The sequence below is a fragment of the Bactrocera tryoni genome, chromosome 1 (genome assembly GCF_016617805.1).
Source record: "Bactrocera tryoni isolate S06 chromosome 1, CSIRO_BtryS06_freeze2, whole genome shotgun sequence".
In the NCBI taxonomy this organism is placed as follows: domain Eukaryota; kingdom Metazoa; phylum Arthropoda; class Insecta; order Diptera; family Tephritidae; genus Bactrocera; species Bactrocera tryoni.
In genome coordinates, this window is record NC_052499.1 from 28,845,916 (window position 1) to 28,873,850 (window position 27,935).

At 35.1% G+C, this 27,935-nt stretch overlaps 2 protein-coding genes and 1 long non-coding RNA gene across 9 annotated transcripts; 1 reads left to right on the forward strand and 2 right to left on the reverse strand.

Moving 5' to 3' along the window:
- The first annotated feature begins 1,567 nt into the window (after positions 1 to 1,567).
- LOC120767040 (serine/threonine-protein kinase PAK 2) lies at positions 1,568 to 24,638 on the forward strand. Of its 7 annotated transcripts, none has more exons than XM_040092887.1 (9): positions 1,568 to 2,454; positions 11,314 to 11,637; positions 11,698 to 11,852; positions 14,699 to 14,710; positions 17,743 to 17,908; positions 17,970 to 18,644; positions 19,277 to 20,664; positions 20,835 to 21,053; positions 21,124 to 24,638. In XM_040092887.1, exons 2-9 carry the CDS (start codon positions 11,484 to 11,486, stop codon positions 21,205 to 21,207), a joined length of 2,853 nt encoding a protein of 950 aa, XP_039948821.1. In that variant the 5' UTR covers positions 1,568 to 2,454; positions 11,314 to 11,483; the 3' UTR covers positions 21,208 to 24,638. The 7 variants fall into 7 exon arrangements, with proteins under 7 accessions (XP_039948821.1, XP_039948822.1, XP_039948823.1 ...); XM_040092888.1 differs by having other exon boundaries at positions 19,280 to 20,664; XM_040092890.1 differs by having other exon boundaries at positions 1,572 to 2,454; positions 19,898 to 20,664.
- On the reverse strand, positions 2,981 to 10,242 carry LOC120767042. Its single transcript, XR_005704638.1, has 3 exons — positions 9,712 to 10,242; positions 4,941 to 5,468; positions 2,981 to 3,553 (listed from the first exon to the last, which is right to left on the reverse strand). It is a non-coding gene; the product is annotated as an uncharacterized LOC120767042 (long non-coding RNA).
- Positions 24,639 to 24,692: 54 nt separating the features above from the next.
- Positions 24,693 to 25,838, reverse strand: LOC120767041 (39S ribosomal protein L51, mitochondrial). The gene has a single exon (XM_040092895.1). The coding sequence runs from the start codon at positions 25,756 to 25,758 to the stop codon at positions 25,213 to 25,215; it is 546 nt and encodes a 181-aa protein (XP_039948829.1). The 5' UTR covers positions 25,759 to 25,838; the 3' UTR covers positions 24,693 to 25,212.
- Positions 25,839 to 27,935: the final 2,097 nt, after the last annotated feature.

Below are 27,935 nucleotides of genomic sequence, written 5' to 3' on the forward strand. Positions count from 1 at the left end.
AAAAAAGAACTGCAACCAAGTACGCAGTGAAATAGATTATAACTGGCTCAGTAATCAGTCGTTGAGAATGTATTATGCCACGTGCATCCCAAAGGACTGATGTCATAACCTTACCAGCCGACTTTTTCGTCTTTCCACGCCTGAGGACCGGTTCATCATGTGCAGTCCACTAGAATGACTGTCGATTGGACTTCAGTGGGAAATGATGGAGCTACATATGTTTCTATTGTCACACATCGACGCAAAAATTCGGTTTTATTACGACTAAAGAGCACTCAAACACTTCTCAGAATCAGTTATTCGTTGTTTTTCTTGCATTATGAACTTGCGAGGCACCCACTTTGCACAGAGCTTTCGCCTCTTTAAGCTAAGCAAATATGTTTTTATCGGAGGATTTCCCTGAGCCCAAATTCACCAGTATTGCTTTATTAACACACGAAATGCTTTATGATCCATTTTTTTGTAAACTAACACAAGTTGCTTCACAAAAATGCTATATCTCATTAAGTAATAGTTATAATCCAACTAATAGAAATCATATAGATGGCAGTAGTATTATTATCTATGTATCAGCCACAGTGAAGCGTGGACGGGTCCTCTAGTTATCAATAAAAATAAAAATATGTGTTGACTTTGTTTCATAATATTTCCGAAATTTATGTAAAATTTATTTATTTTTAACTTTTTTGCATTTGAGTTGCTTACAAAATATAAAAAAACGACAATCGATTAACATCTTTGATGATCTGTATTCAGTATATTCAAAATGGCAGAAAAGAGTTATTTTTAGTTTTGTGACCTGCTAACTATCAGGTCTCAAATCGGAGGCAATATTTTGATACTAACGTTAGGGACTGGTTAGTGAATAGTAACTAGTCACAAATTGAGACTTTACCTCAAAATGTCTCAAATAGAGACTAGAGACTGGTTACAGAAACGCGCTATTAATTTGAACTAAGCGAATTTCTGTGATTTATCAAAAGCGCCAAGCGGTATGCAAAGATATTTTAATTGATGCAGTATGTTCAATCGATGCTAATAAGTGATTAACGTAATAATAATTGCAACTAAACAGATTTTGAACACTAAAACTGAAATAAACATATTTAAAAAGAACAACTGGGGTTACTGTTAGTTTTTTTTTGATACAAATGTTTTTGTAATTAAATAAGGTATTAATTGCAATATTAAATATTTCATCAAGTATGCATTATCGAACAGTTTGCAAAGCGCTGTGAACATAAACAGTGAAGGAATGCAACCTTGCAGTAATCCAATCAGAACAACTATCTCTCTTTAGCAAGTAATCATATTAAGCATGTAAGAAAAGGATAACATTAAGAAAATATCTTATTTGACAGTCGGTGCGAATATTCCAAACAAAGAGAAATGCCAATTAGACTGCATATGTCAGTGTTTCCTTGTGAAGTTTTTAGCATTAGCACTTTGTATTACAATACAGATTACCGTTTATTTTAGTCTTTTGACATATTTTAGTCTTTTATTGTAAAATATTTATTCCTGGTAAAATATACGCAGGTTTATAATAAATTCGAAAACATTGCCAAAATTTATTAAAAGAATTTTGAAAAAATATTCCACATAAAGCGCCCACGCGAATGCAACCTTTGGCGAGTGTGACAGTAGACAAGAAACGATAGCAGCGATAGAGTGCAGTTAGCTTTTTTCCATGGTGTGTTTGTGTTGTCTAATAAGTCCAAGAAATGGCCAAGTTTAACTTGCAGACAATTCCATAAAAGTGAACTAAAAATTTAAATTTATTTTTAACCATTTATTGAATTATAGTGTATAATCGCTGTGAACTTTTCATTTCATATTGTTACAATGATTAGCTTGCAACACCGTCGCGTAAATTACTGTTTGAATCGTCATACTTAATTTTTTCGCGTTCTTCGTCAGTCAATGCGATTTTTCACTCCTTCATTACCTTTCGGTACTCCATCCGCTCATTAATTTTTTTTTATCTTGCACTCGGCCATTATTTTTTTTGATTGTATGTTCAAAAGTGCAGAGTTAAGAAAATTGAAATGAAACTAAAGTGAAAGAAAAAGCGAGAAGGAACAGTCGGCAAGACTAATCAAACGACCGAGAGGCAAGTGGACGCATTTCCTGCTCCACAAAAAGTTGGTTAAGAAAAAAAGATATACTGGTTGAAAATTGAAAAGAATTTGATTAAAAACGTGAAAGGTGTTGCGAGTTGTTAAAAAAATTACTTGTAAAGATAGAAAAAGCTAAACCAGCACAACGAAAAAGCTGAATTACATTTATCGCAATTGTCACCAGCTGCTGCGGTCCACCAATTACGCTGACACTTGCATTCCAAGTTTTGGAGACAACCATAAAAGGAATGTAGAAGTTTAACCTCGGTAACAGCACGTAGGGAAAGGAAAGAGGTGGTAGTGTTTCTAAGAACCTCGTATTTTAAATTATTGGGTGAGTTATTTAAATTCTATAAAATTCGTAAAACTTGCACACGACGTGTTTCAACAGAGACTCTATTGTTCGAATAACACCTTTATTAGTAGCAAATAATTTACAACTGCTCTAACGCATGTCTAGCAGATAAATTGATTTTTCAACCATAAACTATTATATGCATTATTAATGTGAATTAGTTTGTATTAATTTGTTCTTGCTCTAATACATGCACATCAAATTTTAATTAATTGTGTGCGCATTGTGACTTGATTTTTGGTAGAGGACGAGTTATTCAGTTATTTATAACTACTAATATCAAATGTGAAAATGTTAAGTTGCGAATGATGATGATTACGTATATGAACATTTTCAGATTTAGAAGATAATTATGTAAACCTTTGTTTTTAAATTTGGAAATATCCGTTTAGTTTAAATAAAACTCGAAATAAACGATTTTGACAACCACCCTTTTTTTATTTTTCACAATATGTGGCTAAATGGCTAGTATTAATTACTAAATAAGATGGTTAATAAGCCCTTCTCACCAAATTGAATCAAACATTATTACGCATATAAATATATTATAAATATACAGGCACATATAAGCGATAATATTTAATTTTAATTTAATATCAGGTTTGCATAAACCGACAAAACCTCTGCCGACCGTACTAACTCAGGCTTTGATAAGTTATTGGCTGAAAGACATAGTGCCTAACGCACAGTTTAAAATTTTTGACGCTTAGTCAGTCACATAGCTACTTGGTCATTCTAAACCATTACATATCCAGTCATTTATGTGTTACAGTCTTTTTAAGTATTTATGCATATGTTTCCGTTCACTCACTTGAAAACACTTTGATGCGCAATGTTGGCTTTGTGTCACACTCGTTTATGTGCTTTAGCTATAGCTATTCTAGTGGTTGTGTAGCCTATTGTTAAATTTTAACTACTAGAAGTAGTTATAGTTGTTAGTTTTCCTTTTGTGGTCTTCATATTTCCGTCGTACGGTTCCGGAGGCACCTAAAGAAGCGCAACACCACGACTCGGCAGCAACCCACTAACACTTTTGTCGTCATCATTCCATTTTTTTACGCATGAAATGCCCGTATTGCTATGTGTAATTGTAAGAGAAAATATGCAAACAAAAAATTATTAAAGCAACAACTAATAATGGTAGTATTTCCGCCTCCGAATATGACTTAAAAGTAAACGCAAACGAGGAAGAAGGTGGTGGACACCGGTTAACTTGCTACCTAAAGTTTTAACACGGTAATTGTATATAGCCTAGGGAGCCCCTAATTTTTGAGATATCGTTCAGAAATTTTGCACATATCTTTTTATTGCCAAGCAGCCTGATTACCAAACTAAACGATTAAAAATAAGACCGTATATGGAAAACTATATTATTTGACGAGATATCTTTTTGAAATGGGGAAAAAATGTATCAAAAGCAATGCTGCAATCTAAAAAAATCCAGATCCGTTCACTATATCATATATGGTGCTGACATGCGAACTGAATGATTAAAATCAAGTCCTTGCAAGGAAAATTTTTTACGAATTGACCGTGTACTTTTTCATATATGAAAGGTTTTCCAACTTCACTGCACTTAACAGTTTTTTCTTGTTTAAGTTAATAGATATACATATATTTTTGTTGTTGTCAATGTTATACACTATGTCATATGTATTTAGTGAAACATTTTTTTGTGAAGTAAGTAAACCTAAAATAGAAAAAGCCCGCAAAGCACGCTTGAGTATGAAATCACAGACTTATGTACATATGTACATATACTATTTGTATTTCATACATGCAATGCAGTGCAAATGTACTTTTGCTGAAACACTCAACAAACGAATAGACATCTCTACATATTTACATATAAATAAGAATATGAATTCATATTTGTTATTTTTAAAATCAACGCGGCTTACGTTGGCATACGCGCAGTTACACAAACCGCTAATTCCACAATTTCCATGCCACTTTCAGAACTACTCTCCGCTTCTCCTACATATACTTACAGTCTAAATAGGTGCATCTTAATCGCGGCGGCATACCTAACCAAAAATACAAGTGGGCGCTGCTTGTTGAAGACGCTACTTGAAGTAGTGTGAGTCTAATAGTGAGGGCTTCCACAACAGCAACGGTAGTCCCAATTTGGCTAACAACCACATAGTAATGGGCTGATAGTGTTACTTAGTACTGGTCTTAGCGAAGTAACCACAACCTATCTCTACGGTATATTGCACCTATGTTGCAACTGCATTAGTATCTGCATATGCGGTAATACCACTGCGCTTGAATGCGTTAAGCATGCCGGTAGTCGGTTAGCTAGACAAGCCAAGCAAGCGACTCATATAGCCAGTCAGCGAATTAGTTGCATATGTAGATGTATATTTATACATTACACACATATTGTATTAATTTTCTTGTATACTTTAGCGTTTTGTTTTGCCTGGGTCTACGTCATACTTAGGTTACTTATTTGCGCTCACCTTTGTTCCGTATGCACTTCTTCCAACCTATGCTGTGTTACTTCAGTGTGTGCTCTTCAATGATTGTGTCGTGTATGTTGTTGGTTGGTAGGCTGTATGTAATGCACAAGTGGTGCTGGGACTGTTGTATATTCATACGGCAAGTGTTTGCCTCTTGCCTCTTTTGTTTTGTAACTGCGCCTGTTACTTGGATCATCTTGACTGTTATTTGCTGGCATGTTATCTATTTCCTTCTTGGTTTTTTGTCTCTTGCGAATTCCATGCACGTGTGCATATTTTCATGCATGTTAGGTTGTTAAAATGGCTAAAGAAGGAATTGGCCTATCATTATGGGGTTTGCAAAGGACGAGACGGTTATATGACCTATTCACAATATGTACCATTCATTTTATTATTTTTTTATTTAATTTCTTAAAAAATTCATATTTCCGAAATTTTATTAGCGGTTTTTCCAAGACTTATTCCTCAGGTTTGTAAGTAATCTATTGTTGTAAAAATTAGTTTTGTTTTCCCGATATTGCTTTGGTTCTGTAAAAAAAAATTTATTTAAATTTTCTCTTTTCCTAATATAAGTATGTAAATGTAGGTTTTACGATTCTTATATGTACTAATGCATGTTTGTAAAATATATATTTGCGCTCAGATTTTGCTTATTTGCTTACTGTTCTCGCGTAATTACATGTTCACACCTTCCAGTTAATACGTTGGTGCTACATATGGCAGTGGCGTAAAATTCAAATTCACAGCTGTCATATATCATTTCAGCAGTAAAGCTTCAATTACCGCCTATATTCCATCTAGTTCCCTCTGTACTACATGCAAACATACCTACACATACATTTACATACATATATCCGTTCATACTTATTATTGACTTCAACCAAACATTGACAACGTGGCACAACCACAACCACTTGCTCCGGCGGTATCAACCAAAGCCGGAGTCAGCAGCTGTGTGCTGGACGGACTCACAATGTTGACGCCAGGCCTGCTGCCGTTGCTGGGGCTGATTGTCTCGTCGACCGACAAACTGATAAAGATGAATCATACTCGCTGCCGCAACTGCTGCAAACGTCGCCATGCCAGAGAGCTGCTGTTTTAGTGATGTTTCAACCCGCTGCGCTGTGCTGCCTTTTTGTCACTATTTAATCGACAATTTCCATTGCAGCGGTAGCAGAATTCAGTCATTTCCCCATTCATTAGTTGTTATAGAGGGCAACAAGTACCCCCTACCTACATAAATACATATGTATGGTTAAAAATGTTAGCATGTGCATGTGCATTTCTATATTCCCAGTGTTGAAACGTTCTTATATCTGAATAATGAATTTTCATTGATATCGAGGTAGTTGATTTAATCAGGTGAAGGTTATAAGAGTGTGTATGTGTGAATATGTATATTTGCAGCAAGTTGTTTATGGCCTGTTGCGTGAAACCTGTTGCATTTAACGAATTTGATTTCAGAAATGTATTATAACATTTATAACTACTTTTTCTCGAGTCAGGTAAACTAATAAGGGATATAATAAAACTGAAACTACTAAGTTCCATCGAACCCATATTGAGTTCTGTTTTTAGAACAGCCAGTTTCTGATACCCCCTTTCTTTCTCTCGCATTTCTGCTAATGCAATAGTTTTGTATCGGTCCAAAATTTTAACTTTTTATACTTTGATTGTGAAAGTATTTATGACTCTTTTTCCGCTTTATTGTAGTGCAATTTTGTAGTTTTTGATTTTTTTCTGTAATTTTATACAATTTGTATACATATTAACTAAATCTTTTTAATTTTTTTCACACCAGTAGCCTTTTTACCCCACAGATTTTGATTCAGCAATTTGATTATAGATTTTATATTTATGGTACATTGCCCTCTTTTTGCCTACAAAAATGACAGCTTCTGTTAGCAGTTGTATTCATTTGTTACATATTCATATTGGTAGACATACACATACATACATATATTGTTAGCCTGTAGTGGCGACTTCTTGCTTATCGCGCGTGCGACGCCTGTTTTTTTTTTTGCTTGTACAACCTGCCGCCGGCACTGCCCATTTTGGCGGCAGACTGCAATGGTTTTCTTTAATTCTTTGGAGTTTTTTCGCTTTATTTTTGTTATTACATTATTTGTCTCCAACGCTTTTATATTGCAGTAGCATTTATTTTCAGTGGATTTGGCTTCCACTTTTAAATTTAGTATTTAGTGGATTTTATTTTTATCAAGTTGCGGCAAATTTATTGAAATTGAAATTATGGACGACGGTATATGGCTATGTGAGGCACACACGCTCTTGCGTTTGATATGCAAATGCACAAGCATGTATTGTACATCCATATGTGCATGCCCTTTCGCAGTCGTTGCTACTGATGCCATTGCTCTGTGCCTCTGCCATTCCTGTTGCTTTTTGTTCTTATCCCATTGAATTATTTTGCCAGCACACTTCTCAATTTCCCCATCGTTGATGTAGTTACTTTATTTTTAATTTTTTGCCTACCAGTCGACATAGTTGTGGTACTCTCTTCCTTTCCCGCTATTTTTTCAGTCGTTTTTCCTTTTTTTGGTTTGTGTTGACAGCGTAGAGAGTTATGCAGCCAGTGGCGCTGTTGAAAATCCATGCAAGACGCCACTTCATATATTCATGCATACATACAGACAGACAGCGCTTGTTTTCGCGACGATCAATGACTGTGACAGGCATAGTTGCCACAAAAGCAACAGTTTTTTTTTAGCTGCAGTGCGGGTGCAGTTAATCCGATATGCGTTTATCGAGAGTTTTCAGTTGTCTCGGAAATTTTTTTGCTTTTTTGGGGTATACATATGCGAGTTGCATACTTAAATTTATAGATTTATTTAATGCAACTTCTCTTGTTATTAAGTCCCAAGTTTATGCATATTAATATCCATGGCAAAGAGGGAGGACAAGTTCGTGGATATGCGTAATCGGACCACTACAACGCCTTCAAAACGCCATTTATGTAAAATGGTACATTGAATCGCAAAAACGAGAGAACCTGTGTTACCCCTAATAGGTTTAATGTATATATTCAGACAAAAACCACGCCTACATACAATAACACAATTTTTATTTCCGTCTGATTCTTTAATTTTCCATCTTTCTTTATCGAGATAAAAAATTTCCTCGAATAGAGGTCTGCCATCTTATGACTGATAGAAAGATTTTCGATTTTTTTTTTGCTTTAATACCGTGTATATCTGCAAATACATATATATATATATGTGTTATATTAACCAAATTGAGAGAGCATGTTTTTCTAATAGTAGTTAATCTTTTGCCTAAAATTTATTACTTGCCCTAGACCCCATATAACTAATAAACCTTATAACAATGAAGGTATACCTCTGGCTTTGATTCTTCCAAGTTGCGAGAGTATGAAATGAGTTACATCTGAACTTGGCTTTTCCTTACTTGTTCTTTTCACACCATTTTTTATACCCTGAACAGGGCATATTAAGTTTGCTATGATGTGTGTAATACTCAGAATTAAACGTCGGAGATCCTGTAAAATATATGTATATCTAAACGGTCAGTATAAGTCGATTTAGCTATGTCCGCCTGTTCGTCTATATATACGAGAACTATAATCCCTCAGTTTTTGAGATATCAATCTGAAGTTTTGCACACGTTCTTTCCCGGAACCGTCTACATCGGACCACTATAGCGTATTGTTTCCATACAAACTGAACCATCGGAATTAAGTGATTGTATGAAAAACTTTTTCATTTGACGAGATACATATCTTTACTAAATCAGGCAAAGAACTGAGCAATAAAAATAAAATTCTTGTAAGCAATTTTTTGTATTTGTGAAGGGTATTATAGCTGTTGTGCAGATGTTAACTTGTTTACTTTTTGTTTTTAATTTTCTCTAATACAGCAATAAAAGGTATCAGAACAAAAAAGCTGATCATTAATTATTTTATCTTATGACCACTAAGTTTAGATTCTCGGAATATATACTTATCTAATTACAAAATTGTTACAGTTGCTAATGTACATGAATCTAAAATATCTCTAAATCGATGACTCACAGAGTCCACAATAACATAATATTCCGATTTGAGCGGAATAGAAGAAGTTTGTGGTAATAATTTTATAATAATTCCATTATGGATTTTTAAGTAAAAACATTAGTGCATTTTTTTAATTTTAGGTCATTGTTTCTAAAAATCAATCTCAAACGTTCTTATGCATGAAAAAACCGAACCGTAACTTCTGTCCCATAGCAAAGATTGACTTTAGTCTATATAATACAGGCAGTTTCTTAAATGATAAATGACCGCTTTGTCAAGTTTAAATGCTCACGATGTATAAATTTTAAATGAATTGACTTTTTTCTAATAAGATTTACTGTATAAAGAAAATAGCAAACTTGAGAACATTATTCCATTATAACACCAAGTATATTTCTATTTATTTGATAAATAGAGATAAGTCAAGTTAGCTCGAACAAATAAGTGTAATTGCATAAGCAAGTCTAATTAAATGGATTGTTTTATCTATATAATGTGAAATTTTACTTTTATTCGCATGTTATTTTATCCATTCAATTAAATGTTACTACGCCCACGTCAATCTCTACTTGCATAGGCGCACTATACACACATATGTATACATATGTATATTAGCGTGCGTGTGTGCACTTTTTGCCGCACATCATTTGGCAGGCAGCATCTACTTTGCTGTGATTTTTATTTTTCATATTGTATTTTATTTGTTTTCTTTTTCTACGCTACTGTCACTGTCACAATTACCTTCACCACCTCCGCGCTCCAAAACCACTGCCATTTCCCTTCGTCTCTACTACCAGCACTACCACCGTTTTCAATTACTTTTTGATTTCTAACGTATTTTTATTTATATTTATTTCTTTATTATGCTATTTTTTTGCGTTTTTGCGCGTATTTTTAGCCATGTCGGATGATGCGGGTTTTGGTTTTTGGATTTTCTTGCCTACGAAATCGGCTGAATTACCAACCATACATATACTGCAAAAGCATTGGCTCTACGCTCGCGCTCTCTCAACGTCTACTACATCCCAACGTTCGGCACGCACAGCACAGATTATTTGTTCTAGTAAATATAGTTTTCTCAAAGAATTTATGTGACACTCGCTCTTGTCACCTACGCGGTTGCCACTGTTGATCTGGCCTATCCTATGCCACCCGCCGATATCAAGACCCCGCTGCTTGTCTGACATTGCGTTGAGCGCGCGCGTTTATAGATTTATTTTCGTTTTCTTTGATTATTTGTTGCATTTGTGCACGCGTACGTTTGCGTTTATATGTATCGATATACGTATGCACCGTCGGTTGTACACATCGTACATACATATTATTCATTCCATCGCCCACTTCGCTGTCGTGAATTTCCCGTGATTTTCAAAGCCAACCGGAAGACTAACGTCGAGGAATGTCTTGCGACAGCAAAGTTATTGACATTTTGTGCTGCCGCCGTCGCTGCTGTCATTCCTGTTCAATTTACATTTGTTTTTGCTGTTGTTGGGGTGCCGATAATGGTAAAATTTTGACGAACATATATATATATATGTATATAGTGTTAACTTGTTCAGTTCCTACTTGCTCTAGCCTTCAGCTTTTCTAGTATTTCTCATTGCTCTGCTGCCGGCCCCATTCTTCCATTTGCAGTCTGGCTACTTATCAATTGCTGATACCAACAATAGACAATGCAAAGTTGTTCCAATTTCCCGCAGCACACAATAAGTTTTAGAAAAGCGTTGGATAAAGAAAAATAAGCAACAAACTTGACAAACAACGTGTGAAAGCAGATAACAAAAAATATTATTGTATAATATCATATGAATATATGTACATACATTTGTCTATATGTTTTTGTTATTTATGTGCTGTGCGCTCAAGTTCTAATGCGATTGATTTTAGTTGATAATTTTTATTATTATTTAATTTGTATTTTTGTCACCTTTCTTCGTTTCCACTCATCATAAAGCCAGTGCATACGCCTTTGCCTCACGGTCTTCTCTTGCTACATTCTATTCCACTCGTTTTATAGCCTTGTTTGCAAAAAAGTGTGACAAACGCTCTTAAGTTCGAATTTCAATGACATGACGCGATCGCGTTCCCTGCTATCAGCGTCTGTCTGTAATAATCGACTGACGGTTATTGCTGTGCAGAACATATGTATGTATAAAAGCAAAATAAAGTTTCAATGGAGTGAAGCAAAGCTTATTTAGTCCGAAAATGTTGAGTAATCTCACACAACATAAATAGAAAACAAAATCAAATATTTGTACATATGTATATTATTTTATTTTATTTTTACACACAATATGTATATTTATTACCGTTCTTATCCATTATTTCGTTTTTGTTTTGCAGCGCCCACAGTTGAACGCTTGCCGGTCATCGACGCGCCTCAGTTGGCTATCGTTCGTCCAACCAATCGCAACTATACGCTATACCAATATCCATTTGCAGAGCTACAAAACGAAAAACATCAACAACAACAACATCATCATCTCCCCAAACCGCTGCAGCAACGGAAAAAAATGTCCAGCGAAGAGGACAAACCACCAGCGCCGCCTGTGCGTTTGACCAGCAATCGCGGTGGCGATCGTGTCGGCGGTAGTGCCATCAACACGGGGGTTGGTGTAGGCAGTGCTGGTGATGGACCACCCGTCGATATGCGCCCGTTGCCCAAAGGTAAGTGCGTGTGTTTAGTTTGTTTGTTCTCAGCTAATTCTCAATTTTATGTTCTCACAGAGCCAGATGATCCCGATCGCAAGAAAAAGACACTAAAAAATAAGATAAAAGGTTCGAAGCCCTCGCATACAGACTCTAAACCGAATATATCTTATCCCACGAATTTCGAGCATACCGTGCATGTGGGCTTCGATGCAATCACCGGTGAATTTACGGTAAGTTGTCCATTTCATTCAATACGAATCGCCGCTAATGCACATTTTGAAAAGCTGGATATGCATAAATATTTATGGTACAAATTGCTGCTTATTTATGCGCATAGTTTCATGCTTCAAGAAAACTGAAAATTTAACTTTTGCCTTTCTCACTCAAATAGTTGTTTTTGCAAATTAACACAGCCATTCAATCATTAAGTAAAATATAAAAAAATATTAGTTTTCTAAATCTTCGCACTATGAAAAACAAGCTTTGTTCCCTGTATAGGTGCCACCTTAATGACTCACCACAATCATGACTCTCACACTTTCAAGTGCAGCAGTGCAAACATTCTTGCTGATAAAGTCGCCAGTTAAACAACACACAGATAACAGTGTTTGTTTTAGAAACTCGAATCAGTGTCGTTTTCTTCATACTTTCTAAAAGCGTTTACTTCGGCCGTTATAGTGAAATCGTGATAATGCGTGAATTCGGGTAGTGTCGTCTTTATTTTGTATCGGCAAAACAAAAATTGTGGCAAGTGCTTATGAAACACCGACATCCTTCAGAATGCGCACAACGGCATACACGGAGAAAACGGCTGTAAGTGCATGTGAGATGTAATGCATTTTGTCTAAAGTAACTGGTGGAACTTTTCTATGGGCAATATATGTATATGTATTTGGCGCCTCACATTTTTTTTCTGTGTTCGGCCGAGCTTCAAGACTTGTTTGGTGCGTGCAGTCTTCATATTATCTAACCGATCATCACCATTATTTGCGTATATTTCCCTTTTTTTATTAAGAGCTTGAGGTTTATTCGCGCGGTATAAGAAGAACTCACGCGTGCCCTTCAGCTACGGTCACCAAATTTTTCTTTATGCATTTAGCAAATTTCCCACTGCGAATCTTCGCTTAAACGAAATGCAAAGTTCTATGCAAATATTTGCTAAGCAAAAACACTAACATGTTAGAATAATTATTTTTTGGTATGCTGTGTACTGGTTAAGCACATTTTATGCTTGATTATATATGTACATATTTACCTTTATTTCTACTTTGTTGATTTCATTAATAATTAAAAGAAGAAAACTATTTGGAAACTAGAATACAAAGCAACTTAGTCCATATATGACCCATTTCGATTTGTAAATAGATTTGTAGGAAATTAATTAATTTTTGGAAATATAATACAAGTATATAGTATGTCGTAGAAGGAATATGTACTGATAAATAGGACTTTATCTAGGCAGCTTTTTGACCGAATCTTAGGTGCAATCAATTTTATATGCCTGTTTGTAATAGCAGTAGTTTTAGCGGCAGAAAACATTCCTAAAGTAATTTGGAGAAATGACGCCGATTTGACAATCCTTGGCCGGTTAAAAATCTGTGTCCGTTCCGGTTACATAAACTCGACTGTCGCGGGAACGGATGCCGGTTTGTAGTCCTGAAGTGGTTCTAAAATGTGTCCAAACAACTTTTTTGTGTGGGTGATGCATTTGTTGGTACCCTGAAAAAGGGTAAATTAAATTTGCCACGAAGTTTGTAACACCAAGAAGGAAACGTCGAAGACTCTATAAAACTTATGTATAAACATGTCGGTCTGTCTGTCTGTATAAGCACGAACCAGTGATGTATCGATCTAAAATTTTATCTCTAATAAGCTGGTAATTTCTCGATATCTTTACGAAATTTGGCATAGATCATTTTCCAAAGCAACAGTACGATCCCCGATGAGATTATTCAGATCGGACCGCTATTGCATATTGCATATAGCAAATTCTGGTATCTAAACTTTTGTATTTGTGAAGGGGATAACATCACCAGTACAACCGAAGTTAACGGATTTTCTAGTTTTATTCTGTAATTGCTAGTTGTTTGGTCGAGATTTCCCTCTTGTTTCCGATAGGTGTATTAAAATATTCGACATGTAGGAGGCATCGAAATATTCAAGTCGCCCGCATTCAGAAGTTTTCTGTTACTTGCCGTAGAGTCGCTAATTGGAAAAATATGTTTATGCTGATTGTAAACTGAGTTCGAGATGATGGTAGAAAAAAATTAAACAAATTGGTTATAAGTAGTTCCGTTAAGAAATCTTCAAGCCAAATTTCAGTTGACGAAAGGGAAACCATGATTTAGATAAGTGGTATATTTAAAAGTAAATAACTATATGTAATTTCCAAATACGTCTGGTATTTGGGAAAAAATATATACATATACATACATAATCATTTGAAAAATCATAAATTTTCCTTACAGCCCAATTCGCTTAGTAAATAAAGCTTTAATTTCAAATTGTGAGCCATATTTTTAAGTATCAGTAAGGCTATGTTTACATACTTTTCTTTTCAAAAGTTAAATATTTTCGAATGCAAAAAAAAAAAATCAGTCTACTTAAGTTTTAATTTCGATGACCTTAAACAAAAGTGTAAACGCAACAATTTTTTAAATTAGTAAAATAGATTTTGAAAAAGAAATCTTTACATATCTTTTCAATTGGCATATTTTAACATTTGCCTTAGCAACAACAACTTTCACATATAATTAGTACCGCTTTCAATCATTTTTTGCTTCGTCTGTGCTACTTTTCAGTTGCAAACTACACCGAATATTAAGATATACAAATGCAACAAACAAAAAATATATATGTATACCAAAAAACATTTCTTTATTCAAACATTATAACAGCAACAACAAACAAATTATAATATTATTAAGTTTTGAGGCAGTATTTAGTTGTAATTTCGGTGATTATTTTATTTGTTGTCTTTTTCTTCTTTTCTTTCTTTCTTCCTGTATACATTTATTATCAATTCAATCTTTTTTTTTGGAAAATATGCGTGCGTGTTTGCTTATGCACATACAAGCTGCCAATAAAAGTAAGTATCGGCTATGCAAGTGTAAATGTACGACAAAAAGCGTTAAGGATAGTGTAATAACTTCCAAGCAATAAGCGCTATGCCTACATATGAGGATTTATTTAGCAGCCAACGTCAAAATCTGCTTGTAGCGCATCCAACGCATTCACACCCCCAAACGCGCGAAGATTTGTGCTAGTTAGAGTTTTTATTACAGTATTTTCTTTTTCATTATTCGTTTTAATTATATTTTTTCTACTAAGCTCTAGAAAATAGTGTCACTATAACATCTGTACATTTGTATACAAACATAAACACAGAATTACCTAACGTCAAATGCTTTGCTCCTTTTTCTACTGGCTGTTAATGTTTTTTTTTTATTAAATCTACTATAATCGCTTAACATGTGTACGTAATATCTATGTACGTATGTATGTATGTACATATGTCAGTAATATAATATTTATATTTTTTAATGCTATAAAAACTCTAGCCAGCTTTTATACTCTTAAAGTTAGTACACAAACGTGCTAGTGCCTAAAGTTATGTCACTTTTGCATTACTTTGCATTATCTATTAAACTTACACTTAAGTATTGGAAAATATACAAAAATGTGTTTTTAAATGTGAAATTAAGTTTTGTTTGGTGTAATGTGTTAGTTTGTAGTAAAACATTCAACCAACTTAATAAATTTTATATCGGTGCCTATATCAAATTTTCAAATATTCAAAGTCAACATTTCAAGGTCATATTTTTTATCGAAAAATACCAGTTTTTCTTGTTAAGTTGTCATTATTCTAACCCTTAAGCTTAGATTCCATGTTTTTTATTTAAACCCTGAACAGAGTATATTAATTTTACCACGAAGTAATGCCCTGAATGAAACGTCGGAGACCTTACAAAGTATATATTATATTCAGTTTTTGGACAAGTTCTTTTCTCTCCAAGAAGCTGCTCTTTTATTGGAACCGCCGAATGCCGAATTACTATAGCATATATGGTAACTGCCAAAATTCAAGTCGTTATATAGAAACATTTCTGTACAAGATATTTTCACGAAATTTAGCATGAGTTTTTTTGTCTAAGGATCATTCTCCAGCGCTACAATCTCCGATCATATTGTTCAGATTCATAAAGATTTTCATAAAATACAATTTTTTATCAAACAACGTGGCTAGAGAGAACTAGCAAAATGTTATCCATTATTTTAATATCAAGTATATAACAAACTCAGGGTTTAAATGGCATGGCATGAGAGGTATGGTTGTGAGCCGATTTTACAACTTTACCAAAAAGACGGGGCTGTTATATGTCCAATTTGATTGAAATCGGTCAAATGGCTTGAGAGTTGCATATAAAATTTCATTAAAAAAATGTTAAGAAAGTTTTTGTGCTGATATATTTACGTTTCTGGCATTATTATTTTAAAAATTATGGAATTTTTAGTAATTTAGTAGTAAATTTGAAAAATCGAACAAGAAATATTTTCTCCTAATTTAGTTATAAAAATCAAATAGTTTAAGGAATCCATTAATTTTATTAGTGGAGCTTTCCTATTGAACCCTACTTTAAATTACATATTTTCACACAAATTATTTTGTGTACATGGCAATGGTCCGACTCCGTCTAACCGTTAAGATTATAATACTATTATATTCGGTGCAACTTGTTATACAACGTGTGTTCCAAAGTAAAAAGAACTTTCAATTCAATTTATTTTATTCAAAATAGTCTCTTTCTGCTTCAATACAGCTTTTGCAAGGAAGAAGTCGCACGGTGCCATAACAGGTGAATACGGGGTGGTTGATGGTTAAAATGTGATTTTTGGTCAAATAATCGTCCTTCGAATGTTGGATTCTGAGCAATTTTTGGTCGTCAGTCAATTTGTGCGGAACACCTTTCGTAAGCCCAAATGTTCGGTCGAAATGCGATAAATCGATGCTTTGGAGATGTTCAATTCCACTTCCATGAATTTCAACGATGATTTTGGCTGATTTTTGATGAATTCACGCACAGTTTTGATGGAATTTCCAGTGATCCTCACGACCACTTTGGAAACGTTGAAACCACTCGTGCACTCTGTTACGGGATAGGGAATCATCGAAATAAACTTGTTTCATCAATTTTTCGTCAACGTTTCGGTAAAAGTTTTACCAATTTTAAAACAAAATTTAATGTTGGCTCTTTGTTCGAAGCTCATTTTCGCACCAATAACACAAACATACTGACACTTAAAACGCAATAACTTCCAATCGATGAAATGTCATGAAATTTTCACTGGACAATCGATAAAGATAGCAGATTCAAAAAGTCCTGTTTATTTTGGAACACACCTTGTATATAACAATCAAATATTTTATTTCAAGGAATAAATATTTAATATTTTCTGGTGTTAAATTCAATTTTCAATGTTTTTTGTTTAGAATTAGTGCAAAAATTTCGCATGCGATTTTGAAAAATATCTGAACGAAATGAGAATCACAGGAAAACAAATCACTTAACTTCAAATAATTTTTTCTTTAAATTATAATATTTACATCTATATCCGTTTAATAATGCATTTTTGGATATGTCCTCATATTCTTTCGAGTTTTTTCGGTCATCATATATCGGCCACATATACCAATCACGTACGTATCCCTTTCACATTGCCCTAAACAAAAGTTATTCATAAATTTCGTAAGAATTGGCCGGTCGTATTTATTTTCATTGTTATTCAGCCGTTGGCACAAAAACAAAAACAAGCTTTTACGCAAAAACGCTGCCGGCGCAGACACTTGCGTTTATCTATTTTATTTATTTTTTACGAATTTACCACCTTTCTTTCTTCGCAAGCTTTATTTTTGCTACTGCGCTGTAAGTTGTACGCACGAGCAAGTCATAGCACACGAATTTAGTTTGGCTAGTTAGCAGGCACACACATCTTTCTGTAAATGTAATTAATTTTCAAGCCACTTAGCAAATATTGATTATGGTTAAATATTTGAATTTACCATTTCCTTTTAATCGATTCTTTTTTTTATTAATCTTCCCCGTTTTCCTATGTTTCCAGGGCATGCCGGAGGCGTGGGCGCGTCTACTGATGAATTCAAACATCAGCAAACAAGAGCAGAAGAACAACCCACAAGCGGTGCTGGATGTGCTCAAGTGGTTTGACAATACAACAAAGCAGCGACCAAGTTCCAAATACATGACAAATGCCATTACGACGCATTCAGGTAAACTCATTGCACACAAATATTATAAAATACATGCTCTCATGTATGACCCTCATTATAGGCTCCTCGCTAAGCCGCGTTAGCAGCAGCAGTCCCAGCAGCACACCAACAGACTCGGAGTTACACGCTTCGAATAGTGGCGGCAATTTGATTGGCGTCAATCTCAGCAATCTAAGCCTTGGCGGTACAAATGCGAATGCGAATGCCAACACTGTTGGTTTGATCGGTCAATTGGGCGGCAGCATTGGCGGTGGTATCGGTGGTGTGGGGCCGACGGTACATGGCAATCACCATCAGACACATAGTAGCGCTTTGAGTCAATCACATTCGTATAATTTTGGTGGGAATACGGCCTCCTCATCTTCGCAACATTCGTCCGCCAATGAAGATGATATATTGGGTGCGCCACAACCGGCGCCACCGCCTATCGCATCGCGACCCGAACGCACGAAATCGATCTATACGCGTCCCATTGAGGGGGCGGTGTCTGTGTCGGAGGGCATTGAACATTTGCGTGCGGTCACGCCAACCACGCCGCTACAACAACTGCAACAACAACAACAGCAGCAGCTGCAGCAACACCAACATCAACACCAGAACAATGTTGCGCAACCGCAACAGCAACAATACCGCACGCCGAACAACGCAATTGCGGCAACCGCAAGCGTCGCCGCCGCAGCTGCAGCAACAAGTGCGACAACAACAACCACGTTGGATAAGAACAAAAATAACGAAAGTAATTACAGTCTACCATTAAATGCTTTTGGTTTTTTGTTTTGCCACTTTGTTGTAAATAATTTAGTTAGTAGTAAACAATACATTTCGCAAGTTGCACGCGTTCCAGCAAACTGCAGCGCGTTTTTGAAGTGCATAGTTGAAAATGTGAAACCACGACATTTTGGCAGCAAATTAACTTAGCCATTGATGGTGTAAAAGTATTTTTTTTTAATTCCATTATACGATATACAGTTGTTGGCACGTGTGTAATTGGCAAACACATCACGCACATCCTCGCTTGCGTATGGCTAACACTACTAACACATATACATACATACATTACATAGCAATACATACAATGTATCATACGTTTGAATGTGGATTTTTCTGCCGGTTAATATACATATATGTGTGTGTGTATGAAGGTGTGAGTATGTAGCGCGTAAAAACATAATTTTCGCGGTCACTGTAAGGAAATTATGTGCACAAACGCTTTTAGTACTAACCAATTTCAATCTTATAACAAAAATTAACCAAAAAAATAAGAAATAACTGACTTGTATGTTGCGTATCGTCTGCTTTTCCGTTTCGCCTTCCGTTCGTTCGTTTGTTTGTTTTCGTTTTGTGTTTTTGTTTCTGTTTCGCCTGCAGCAGCAGCAGCAAAGTCAGCAACAGCAACGTCCGAGTGCGTTGCGACTGCGCCGCCTCTGCCACAGCAAACTGTTGAGCCTGTCGCTACGCATGCATCGACATCCATTTGTAATATAACCGCAACGTTGTTGACTACGTCGACGACCATTGCCAGTAATCTTGATAGCAATACGAGTGTTATTGGTGTCATTGGTACTTGTTCTACTTCTATCATTACTGCTACTGCTACTGCTAGTCCTACTAACATTGCAACAGTTGACACAACTACTACTACAACAACAAGAACAACAACAGCTACTAACTCCACTGCTAGCACTCATTTGCAATTTATCGATTGTAATGCAACGACGACTAATCACGATTCTTCTGCTTCCTCCTTTTCATCGTTTCCATCATTTAATGACGATGCGTCACTGCTGCCACCCATCTATTGTCCATCGGTGTCTTCCTCCATCTGCGAATCTGTGGCGATGTCAACGCCACCACCACCACCCTTACCGACGCCTACTACCATTACAACCACAACAATAACACCGGCCACACCAATCTCCGGTGGTGAACTAACATCTGCCGCTGTACAAATATACGCCACACCGGTTGGTGGCGACACCTCGTCTGCAGACCTCTATATTACCGATCCAAATACGAAACGTTTGACGGGCTCACCAGCAGCAGTGCCACAATCGCAACAGGCGAACACGACACCGGCACAATTGGTGACACCATCAGCGGTGGCACCGAGCACGGCGGCTTCCGCAGCTCCACAGCCGCGCTCCGGCACCGCCAAGAAGAAGAAAATGTCCGATGAAGAAATATTGGAGAAATTACGCACTATCGTTTCGGTTGGTGATCCGAATCGCAAGTACACCAAGATGGAGAAGATCGGCCAGGGCGCATCGGGCACGGTATATACAGCGATCGAGTCGTCTACGGGTATGGAAGTGGCCATTAAGCAGATGAACTTATCGCAACAACCGAAAAAGGAACTAATCATCAACGAAATACTTGTTATGCGAGAGAATAAGCATCCGAATGTGGTGAATTATTTGGACAGTTATTTGGTGTCCGAGGAATTGTGGGTGGTGATGGAATATCTGCCAGGTGGTTCGCTCACCGATGTCGTCACGGAGACGTGCATGGATGAGGGTCAAATAGCGGCAGTTTGTCGCGAAGTGTTGCAGGCCTTGGAGTTCCTACACTCCAATCAGGTGATACATCGTGACATCAAGAGTGATAACATACTGTTGGGCCTGGACGGCTCGGTGAAGCTGACGGATTTCGGTTTCTGTGCGCAAATCTCGCCAGAACAGTCGAAACGCACAACAATGGTGGGCACACCGTACTGGATGGCTCCGGAGGTGGTGACGCGCAAACAATACGGACCCAAGGTGAGTATTAATATACCAAGAAACACACTAAATGTAAATTAGTATGCGATAAAAGTTGAAATTTCGAAACGAATTTATTTCGGCAGAGCTAAACAATTTCAACTTGCATATATTTATATAAAGAACTGCAATTGTTCATTTTCAAAACTAAGTTGAATTTTAATTTGCAGGTCGACTTGTGGTCGCTCGGTATTATGGCTATTGAGATGGTTGAGGGTGAGCCGCCCTATCTGAATGAGAATCCATTGAAAGCCCTGTACCTCATTGCCACAAATGGCAAGCCAGAAATCAAGGAGAAGGAGAAACTATCGACAGTATTTCAAGATTTTCTAGATCAGTGTTTGGAAGTCGATGTCGAACGACGTGCGAGTGCACACGATTTGTTGAAGGTAGTTCAGTGAAAACCGTCCATATATTTTTCTGATCAAAATTAAACTATTTTCTTTCTTATGCACACAGCATCCTTTCCTGAAATTAGCACGTCCATTGGCTAGCTTAACGCCTCTTATTATGGCCGCCAAAGAAGCCGCTAAAGGAAACTGATTAAAGAAGAAGCATTAATTTAATTTACATAAAAGTGATGAAATTAGAACTTAAAACACTTGAAAGAAAACAAAAAACAAATATATATACATACATACATTTAAACAATAACAATAAAACTAGGATCGAAAATTATGTAATTCATAACACCACGACACGAAGGCAACACGAACAGATACACTTACATAGCTGCAGTTTAGACAAACGTATTAAATTGAGAGATACATATGTATATATATACATATATATAGATCATATATTAACGTTTTATTAAGCGCAAAATGAGAGCAAGGCACGCAGTCGTTTTATTATAGCTATATAGCATATATAGTTTGTACCATAAATTGCGCGTGAGTTTCGAAAATGGGCCAAGGTGTTGCACAGCATACAGAAATCAGCGTGTGGTAACGATTGAAAGGATTGCAAAATACAAATATACGAAATTGTAATTAATTTTCGTTTGGCATTTGATATTGCTATATAATGTATTAAAAATAAATGTTACCGTAATTATTTATAAATTGGCGCGACACAAGTGTTGCTGCCATATTATTTTGAAAATTATCATTGAAAAAAAATTTGATTGTTTCGTTGAAAACTAAAATATATTAAAAATTCATATAATGCATTACTCGCACATATTACCTTGCGTTATGCGGGTGTTTTCAAATGTATTTTAAATTCATTGGAAGAAATTAAGTTTTATTTTTGTAGGCTTAACATTTTATATCAGCTGGTTGGCATTTTAAATGTCTCCTTGCGTAATATTTTATTTCATTTCATTTGATTTGTATTTAAATTAATTATTGTTATTAGTACTTTAACGTGAGAACGATTACATACATACATTTAACAGAGAAACTGAGACAATTTTTGTAAGACTATGTCATTCTAATTACATACAATTTAATTATAATTAGCATTTTATACATAATTATAAATTATAATTAACGAAAGTTAAGTAAAGTAAACAAACAAACAAGCAGAAGTAACACCTTAAAACGCTCTACTACTTACGGACACCTTTATTTATATAATATATATTTGTAATTATAGAAAACTTAAAAGCAAATTTGGTTTATTTTTATTTTGCTAAAAAGTGGCTGAGTTGAATACTGTTATACATTTTTTATTATGAGTTCTAAGTGATGGGTTTTAGTGTAGTCTGTTCATAAGAAACTCAAAGATCCGAACGCATTTGCTGGTGCAGCGCTTGAGTATTGTTTATTGAGTTTGAACTTCAAAAATTTTATATCAAATAATTTCGTAGTGAAGTAGCATAATTTCGGGCTGTCAAAATTGTATGAGTTTTTTTACTTGATTCAATCGGGACTCCATATATTACAAGTTTACAGTTTGATAGCTGCCTGTCCACACTTTTCATTTAGTGGTTGTTGCTGTTACTCTTCTAGTTTTTAAATCGACTACTTTCGGTTTGCTTGATTTCAAAGCACATAACACTATACCTTAACGTACCTTAACACTAACTCTTAACGTGGTTTGTAACACCTGAAAGAAAACGTCGGAAATCCTATAAAGTATATTTACAAATGATCAGCAAGACGAGCTGACTCAATTTAACCATGCTTTTCCGTATATATGCAAACTAGTCCCTCACTTTTTTAGATATCGAACTAATTTCAATAGTTCTTTTTTTACCAATTGTCGGACCACTATAGCGTATAGCTGGCATGCGAATCAAGTCCTTGTATGGAACATCTTTTTATTTGACAAGATATATTGAGGAAAGTTGGTACGGCTTATTGCCCAAGATCGTTCAAGCCAATCAAAAATAAGTTATTTTATGAATTTCTTTTATTTGCGAAGAGTATTTCAGCTTCGGTACAACTGCAGTTAACTTTTTTCTTGTTTTTAATTTTAATTACTAAATATCGTCTGAAAAATCAACGTTTAAGAGCTGAAAAACCAGAATTAATCACTATTTCTATAAAATAAAATTAATTTAGTAAATTCAGTGAAGTTTTTAATTTTTGTTTTTTTTCGATTGTAACATACATATATACATATATCTGACATAATTTTAAGTTGGGAACACGCTATGGTTTGTATATAACATGAGAGTATATTGAGATTTTTTTATTTACCGCAATCAATAAGTGAGCACACATTACTGAATACTTTGATTGTATTTGCAAAATACAAAATTACTACATTAGAGAAAAACACAAACATACAGACGAACATGAACGTCGGTAGAAAACTAAACACAAAGTAAAATAAAACAACACCAACAATAATAAGAACAAATACAATAGCGTTTAGTGATTACCAAGTAATAATTAATTTCGTAGATCGAACTACCATAAAAAAATAAATAGTACTTAAATACACAAAAATACCGACAACAAACAAACCCGAATATGTATGTTTGCATATTTGTATTTAATAATAGTAGCACTTAGAACCTAAACGAAATTAGGACTTGTATGTATAAATAGTATTTTTCCAATTTGCAAGTGAGCCAACTGGCGCGACTTGTATGTTATAGGTATGTGTGTGCGTTTGTAGCCAGAACTGGAAGAACGTATAATTACAAACAGATACTGCTAATTAAATCAATAAAAAACCAAAAAAAAATACAACAAAAATATGCAAATGAAAAAGTTGGAGCAAAGTTAAAAAATGAACGGTGATGGGTTGAAGAATGTTGGCGAGCAAATAAAATAATAATGGAAATCATACTTTGTGCCTAACTGTAAATTACTAAAAAAAAACAAACAAACAAAAAAGAATAAAAAAATAACTAAAAACTGTATGAAGCAAAAAATTTAATTACACAAAAAAAAACAAATATACTCGACACCACTATATACCAATATAGTAAAAAACTATAGACCACAACAAACAAACAATATAATAAATATTTAAAACAATGATTTTTTTTATCCCAATAAGGAAAATTTAACTTCAATTTCGTTAAAATAATTGGTAAAAAGTATTTCAATTCCAGATTAAAGCGAATCATTAGCAGAGATGGTAAGATTTTACAATTAAATTCTACTTAATGTAATAGGAACAAGATTCTAAAGACTCCTGAAGTGGTTTGCAGGCAAAAGCACTGTAAAACTGTTAATTGAAATATTTTTTTTATGATACAAATCAATTGGCTTCCGACAGACGAGGGCAAGTAGTCACGTACATATATGTACATAAATGATTTATCGTTTCATTTTATAATGGAGTTCCTAGTTCCCGCCATAAAAATTATGTTGAAAAAGTTTATATAATTTCAATTGGAGAAAAACCTTGAAAATTAAACCATTTTCTGTTCCAAATTTACATGAAAAGAAGAAAGCATATTTGTTAACATACATACAAGCATAGCTATAATAAAACTGATATAATAGGCACACTACAATAGAAATTTAGTCAAATAAAAATAAAAAAACGATTCGCTTATAAAAATTAAATTATTAATTCGTTTCTGTTCTCAAAATGTGTAATATTTTCTGTATTAATTTTTGTTTTTACAAGTGATTTTAATTTGAACATTTGGTGTTCGTTTTTACACACATAGTTATCAACTTTTTTATGTGAAGATTTGGTGAACGCTATAAATTAATTATTGTACTCAAAAACAAAATTTATAATGGTATAACGAATGTATTTAAGAACAACCTCTAAGATTTATGCTATTATTATATGGTTATTATGAGTATAATTATTATGAATGAAAACATTATGAACGGAAACAAGAAACAACAACAAATAAAAATTATTTAAAACAAAAACTTTGACTACTTTAATTGACAATCAATGACTTTGACGATGGGAGTTTAGACGATTTCTTCGAGTCTACAGAAATCAGTTCAAGCACCGGAACTTAAACAATATCCACAATATTTTGCCAAATACATACATACACTACATTTCGATTTTTAATTGAATCATTCGATTTTATTTCAAACATATTTTAAACTTTTAATAAAATTTTTCAAATCCCATAATATTGCCTTATTCCACATCATTTTTATAAGCTATACACTATTGTTTGGAGTAACTGGTCTTGGTTTTGCGATTGAGGAACCGATACAAATAAAGTATACGCTTCTGTAATTGTTTCCACTTTGTTGGTCGTGCAATGGGATACTTGGTTTTGCATAGCATTTTACGTTTACGCAGCAGCACTTGATATTCATTGCCCGATACACCACGCAACCATGATGGTACTGAATATAATACTCTCGTGGGATGTAGACGATCAGAACCTAGTATGTCGATATAATCATTTTGACCAAAAAGCGCACGCTTTTCAGACCACGCATTTTTCGGTCGATAATCTGGCATTGGCAATTTCTGTCCATTATCCCAGTGAGGGAGCAGACCACGTTGATGTAGACGCTCCTTATAACCATAGCGGCGAATGAGGGGACCTTTGGCACGCTTTTCCTCGAACGAAAGATGGCGCAAGCCCACTGCACTGGTTGGTGTGCTGGTAATTGTTGCGGGAATATTTATCCATTTCTGGAGGAATGGCTGATTGGTTGTGCAGTTTAATGCCTTGCGAATATTATTTGTTATCCAGGACATCTCAATTTCTGGATATTATTTTATTTGGGTTAGGTAATGAGAATGTGCCGGAATAATTAGTATAAAGTAACAACAAAACAGCTGTTTTATGCTAGCGTACGTTCAATGCGCAGTTGAAACACAAGGAGACACAAATAAAAAATTTTATTTCTTATGGAAGGCATACACACAACAATTAGTTAGTTGATTGAGTTTGGCTAGAAATTGACCTTGTCGCTACTTACGACACAACTTTTAATACAATTTTGAGGCCAACTTCATTTTGAATATTCCCTCGTTGCTTAAACATGAGTTCGGAAGTTGTTGCTTTACTTAATATTTTATTTCGCGCTCTCTTCGACAGCCGAAATAAAATGGCGAAATCGTTTGAAATCGCACGACCAACCCAAACACAATCCAACTAACACAACCAACTTGACAAAATATCAAAAAATTTTGATTTTCATCCGATCAGTCGGTACAATTCATACAACTGCCCCATATACGTAACAATCAGTTGTACAATTCGATGAAATTGGTACAATAATTGGTGCGTATATGCCTTCCATAACAGCTTTACCAACAAACTTGTGTAAATATGTATGTACATATATGTATAAGCGTGCATCCATATCGACGCAGATTTTTGCAAGCCGCGTAAAAATACAGTCAATCCCGGTTACGTGCCATAATCAAAGATACAGATTTTTGTGGTTTGTTAAAAATAAAAATATAATATGGCACATATGCGAGTGCGGGTACTTAAGCGAGTGGTACTTAAAACAATAATTTCTATGTATTTCAAAAAACAAACAGTGAGATGCAGCAGATGCAGCAGGATATAGGCACTTAAGAGGATGACTTTCATATAAGCGGGGTACTACTTAACCGGGTATCACTGTACACATAAATCAGAGGAATATTGAATATTTTCTTTGACTTGAATATCGGCAAATAAACTATGTTGTCAATTTTATTCTAATTATATTTGAATACTTATATTTGCGGCGTTGTCACTTTTTCTTTCTCATAAAAATATCAAAAATTGTTCAATTTATGATTTTTAGCTTTTGCCATCATCGCAAAAAGACGCTTGTTGGCAAAGGCATGCTCGGGTAGAGTAATGGTGTTTGTTTTTATGAATGATGCGAGTTTGTCTGTTGAAAGTGCTCTTGCATTCATGAATGAAAATGTTGTTGTTGTGTGTTTTTCTACAAATTTGGGCATTGGGAGATGGAGGAGTTTCACCACTGCCAGCTCGGCAGGAGAAATTTTAACATTTTCGCTTGAACAGAGCTGAGCGTGGAATAAAAATTATGCTCAAAACTATATACATATGTATTGCTGTAACGTTGGTCCGTCGACACTTTGACTCTTTGACAAAACGTGAGCTTCGCCATTGGTTGTCCGTGTCAACGGAAATTTCGAATGAAGCATTGAGTGTACATATTTACATACTTGCATATGTTGCATGTAGCAGTGGCAGATTTGCAGTCCTAGTCGCTCTAGGGCCCATGCCATGTGCCGCCCCTTTCCCAGCACCCATCATTATAGACTAAAGACATAATTCATGAATTTACTTTATTCCCACTTTTAATTGATTCAGAAAATAGTTTAACTAAAAGCTAGCGGATAAAGCTAGTTTATAATATTTTCCGAGATTTCAGGGATGATTGGACATTTAAATAAAACATTTAAAAAGGGTTTTAGGTTTTGTTTTTAATAAAATAAATGTTTTACTCGTATAATGTGTTACAAAACTCGTCTGCACTTAAGCGCAGCAAAATCATTAATCAAATCTTCGCAATCCAATTTGCTTAAAAAATCAGCTTCTAGTATGTTAAGCACAGCAAGATCGTTTTACCTCTGCTCCGTCATTGTTGTGCGTAAATAGTTTTTCACTCTCCGCAAACAAGAAAACGATCTTTCTCCAGTACAGTTACTGGCAGGTGTACACACACACATACGAAGAGCAATATCCACGTTTGGGTAAATGGTTTGAAGACCTTCGGTTCGTAACCATTTCAACAAACTGACTGCACTCTTTCGCTCCTCATTTTTTATGCTGCAGTGAGAACGAAAATGTAGACATTCTTCTGTAAAATCGTCTTCTAAGTCAGTAGAATAAATCATTTGCAATGCCTTGGCCTTATCTTCGACTTCTGAGATGATTAGATTCGTCAGGTTGGTAATAAAGT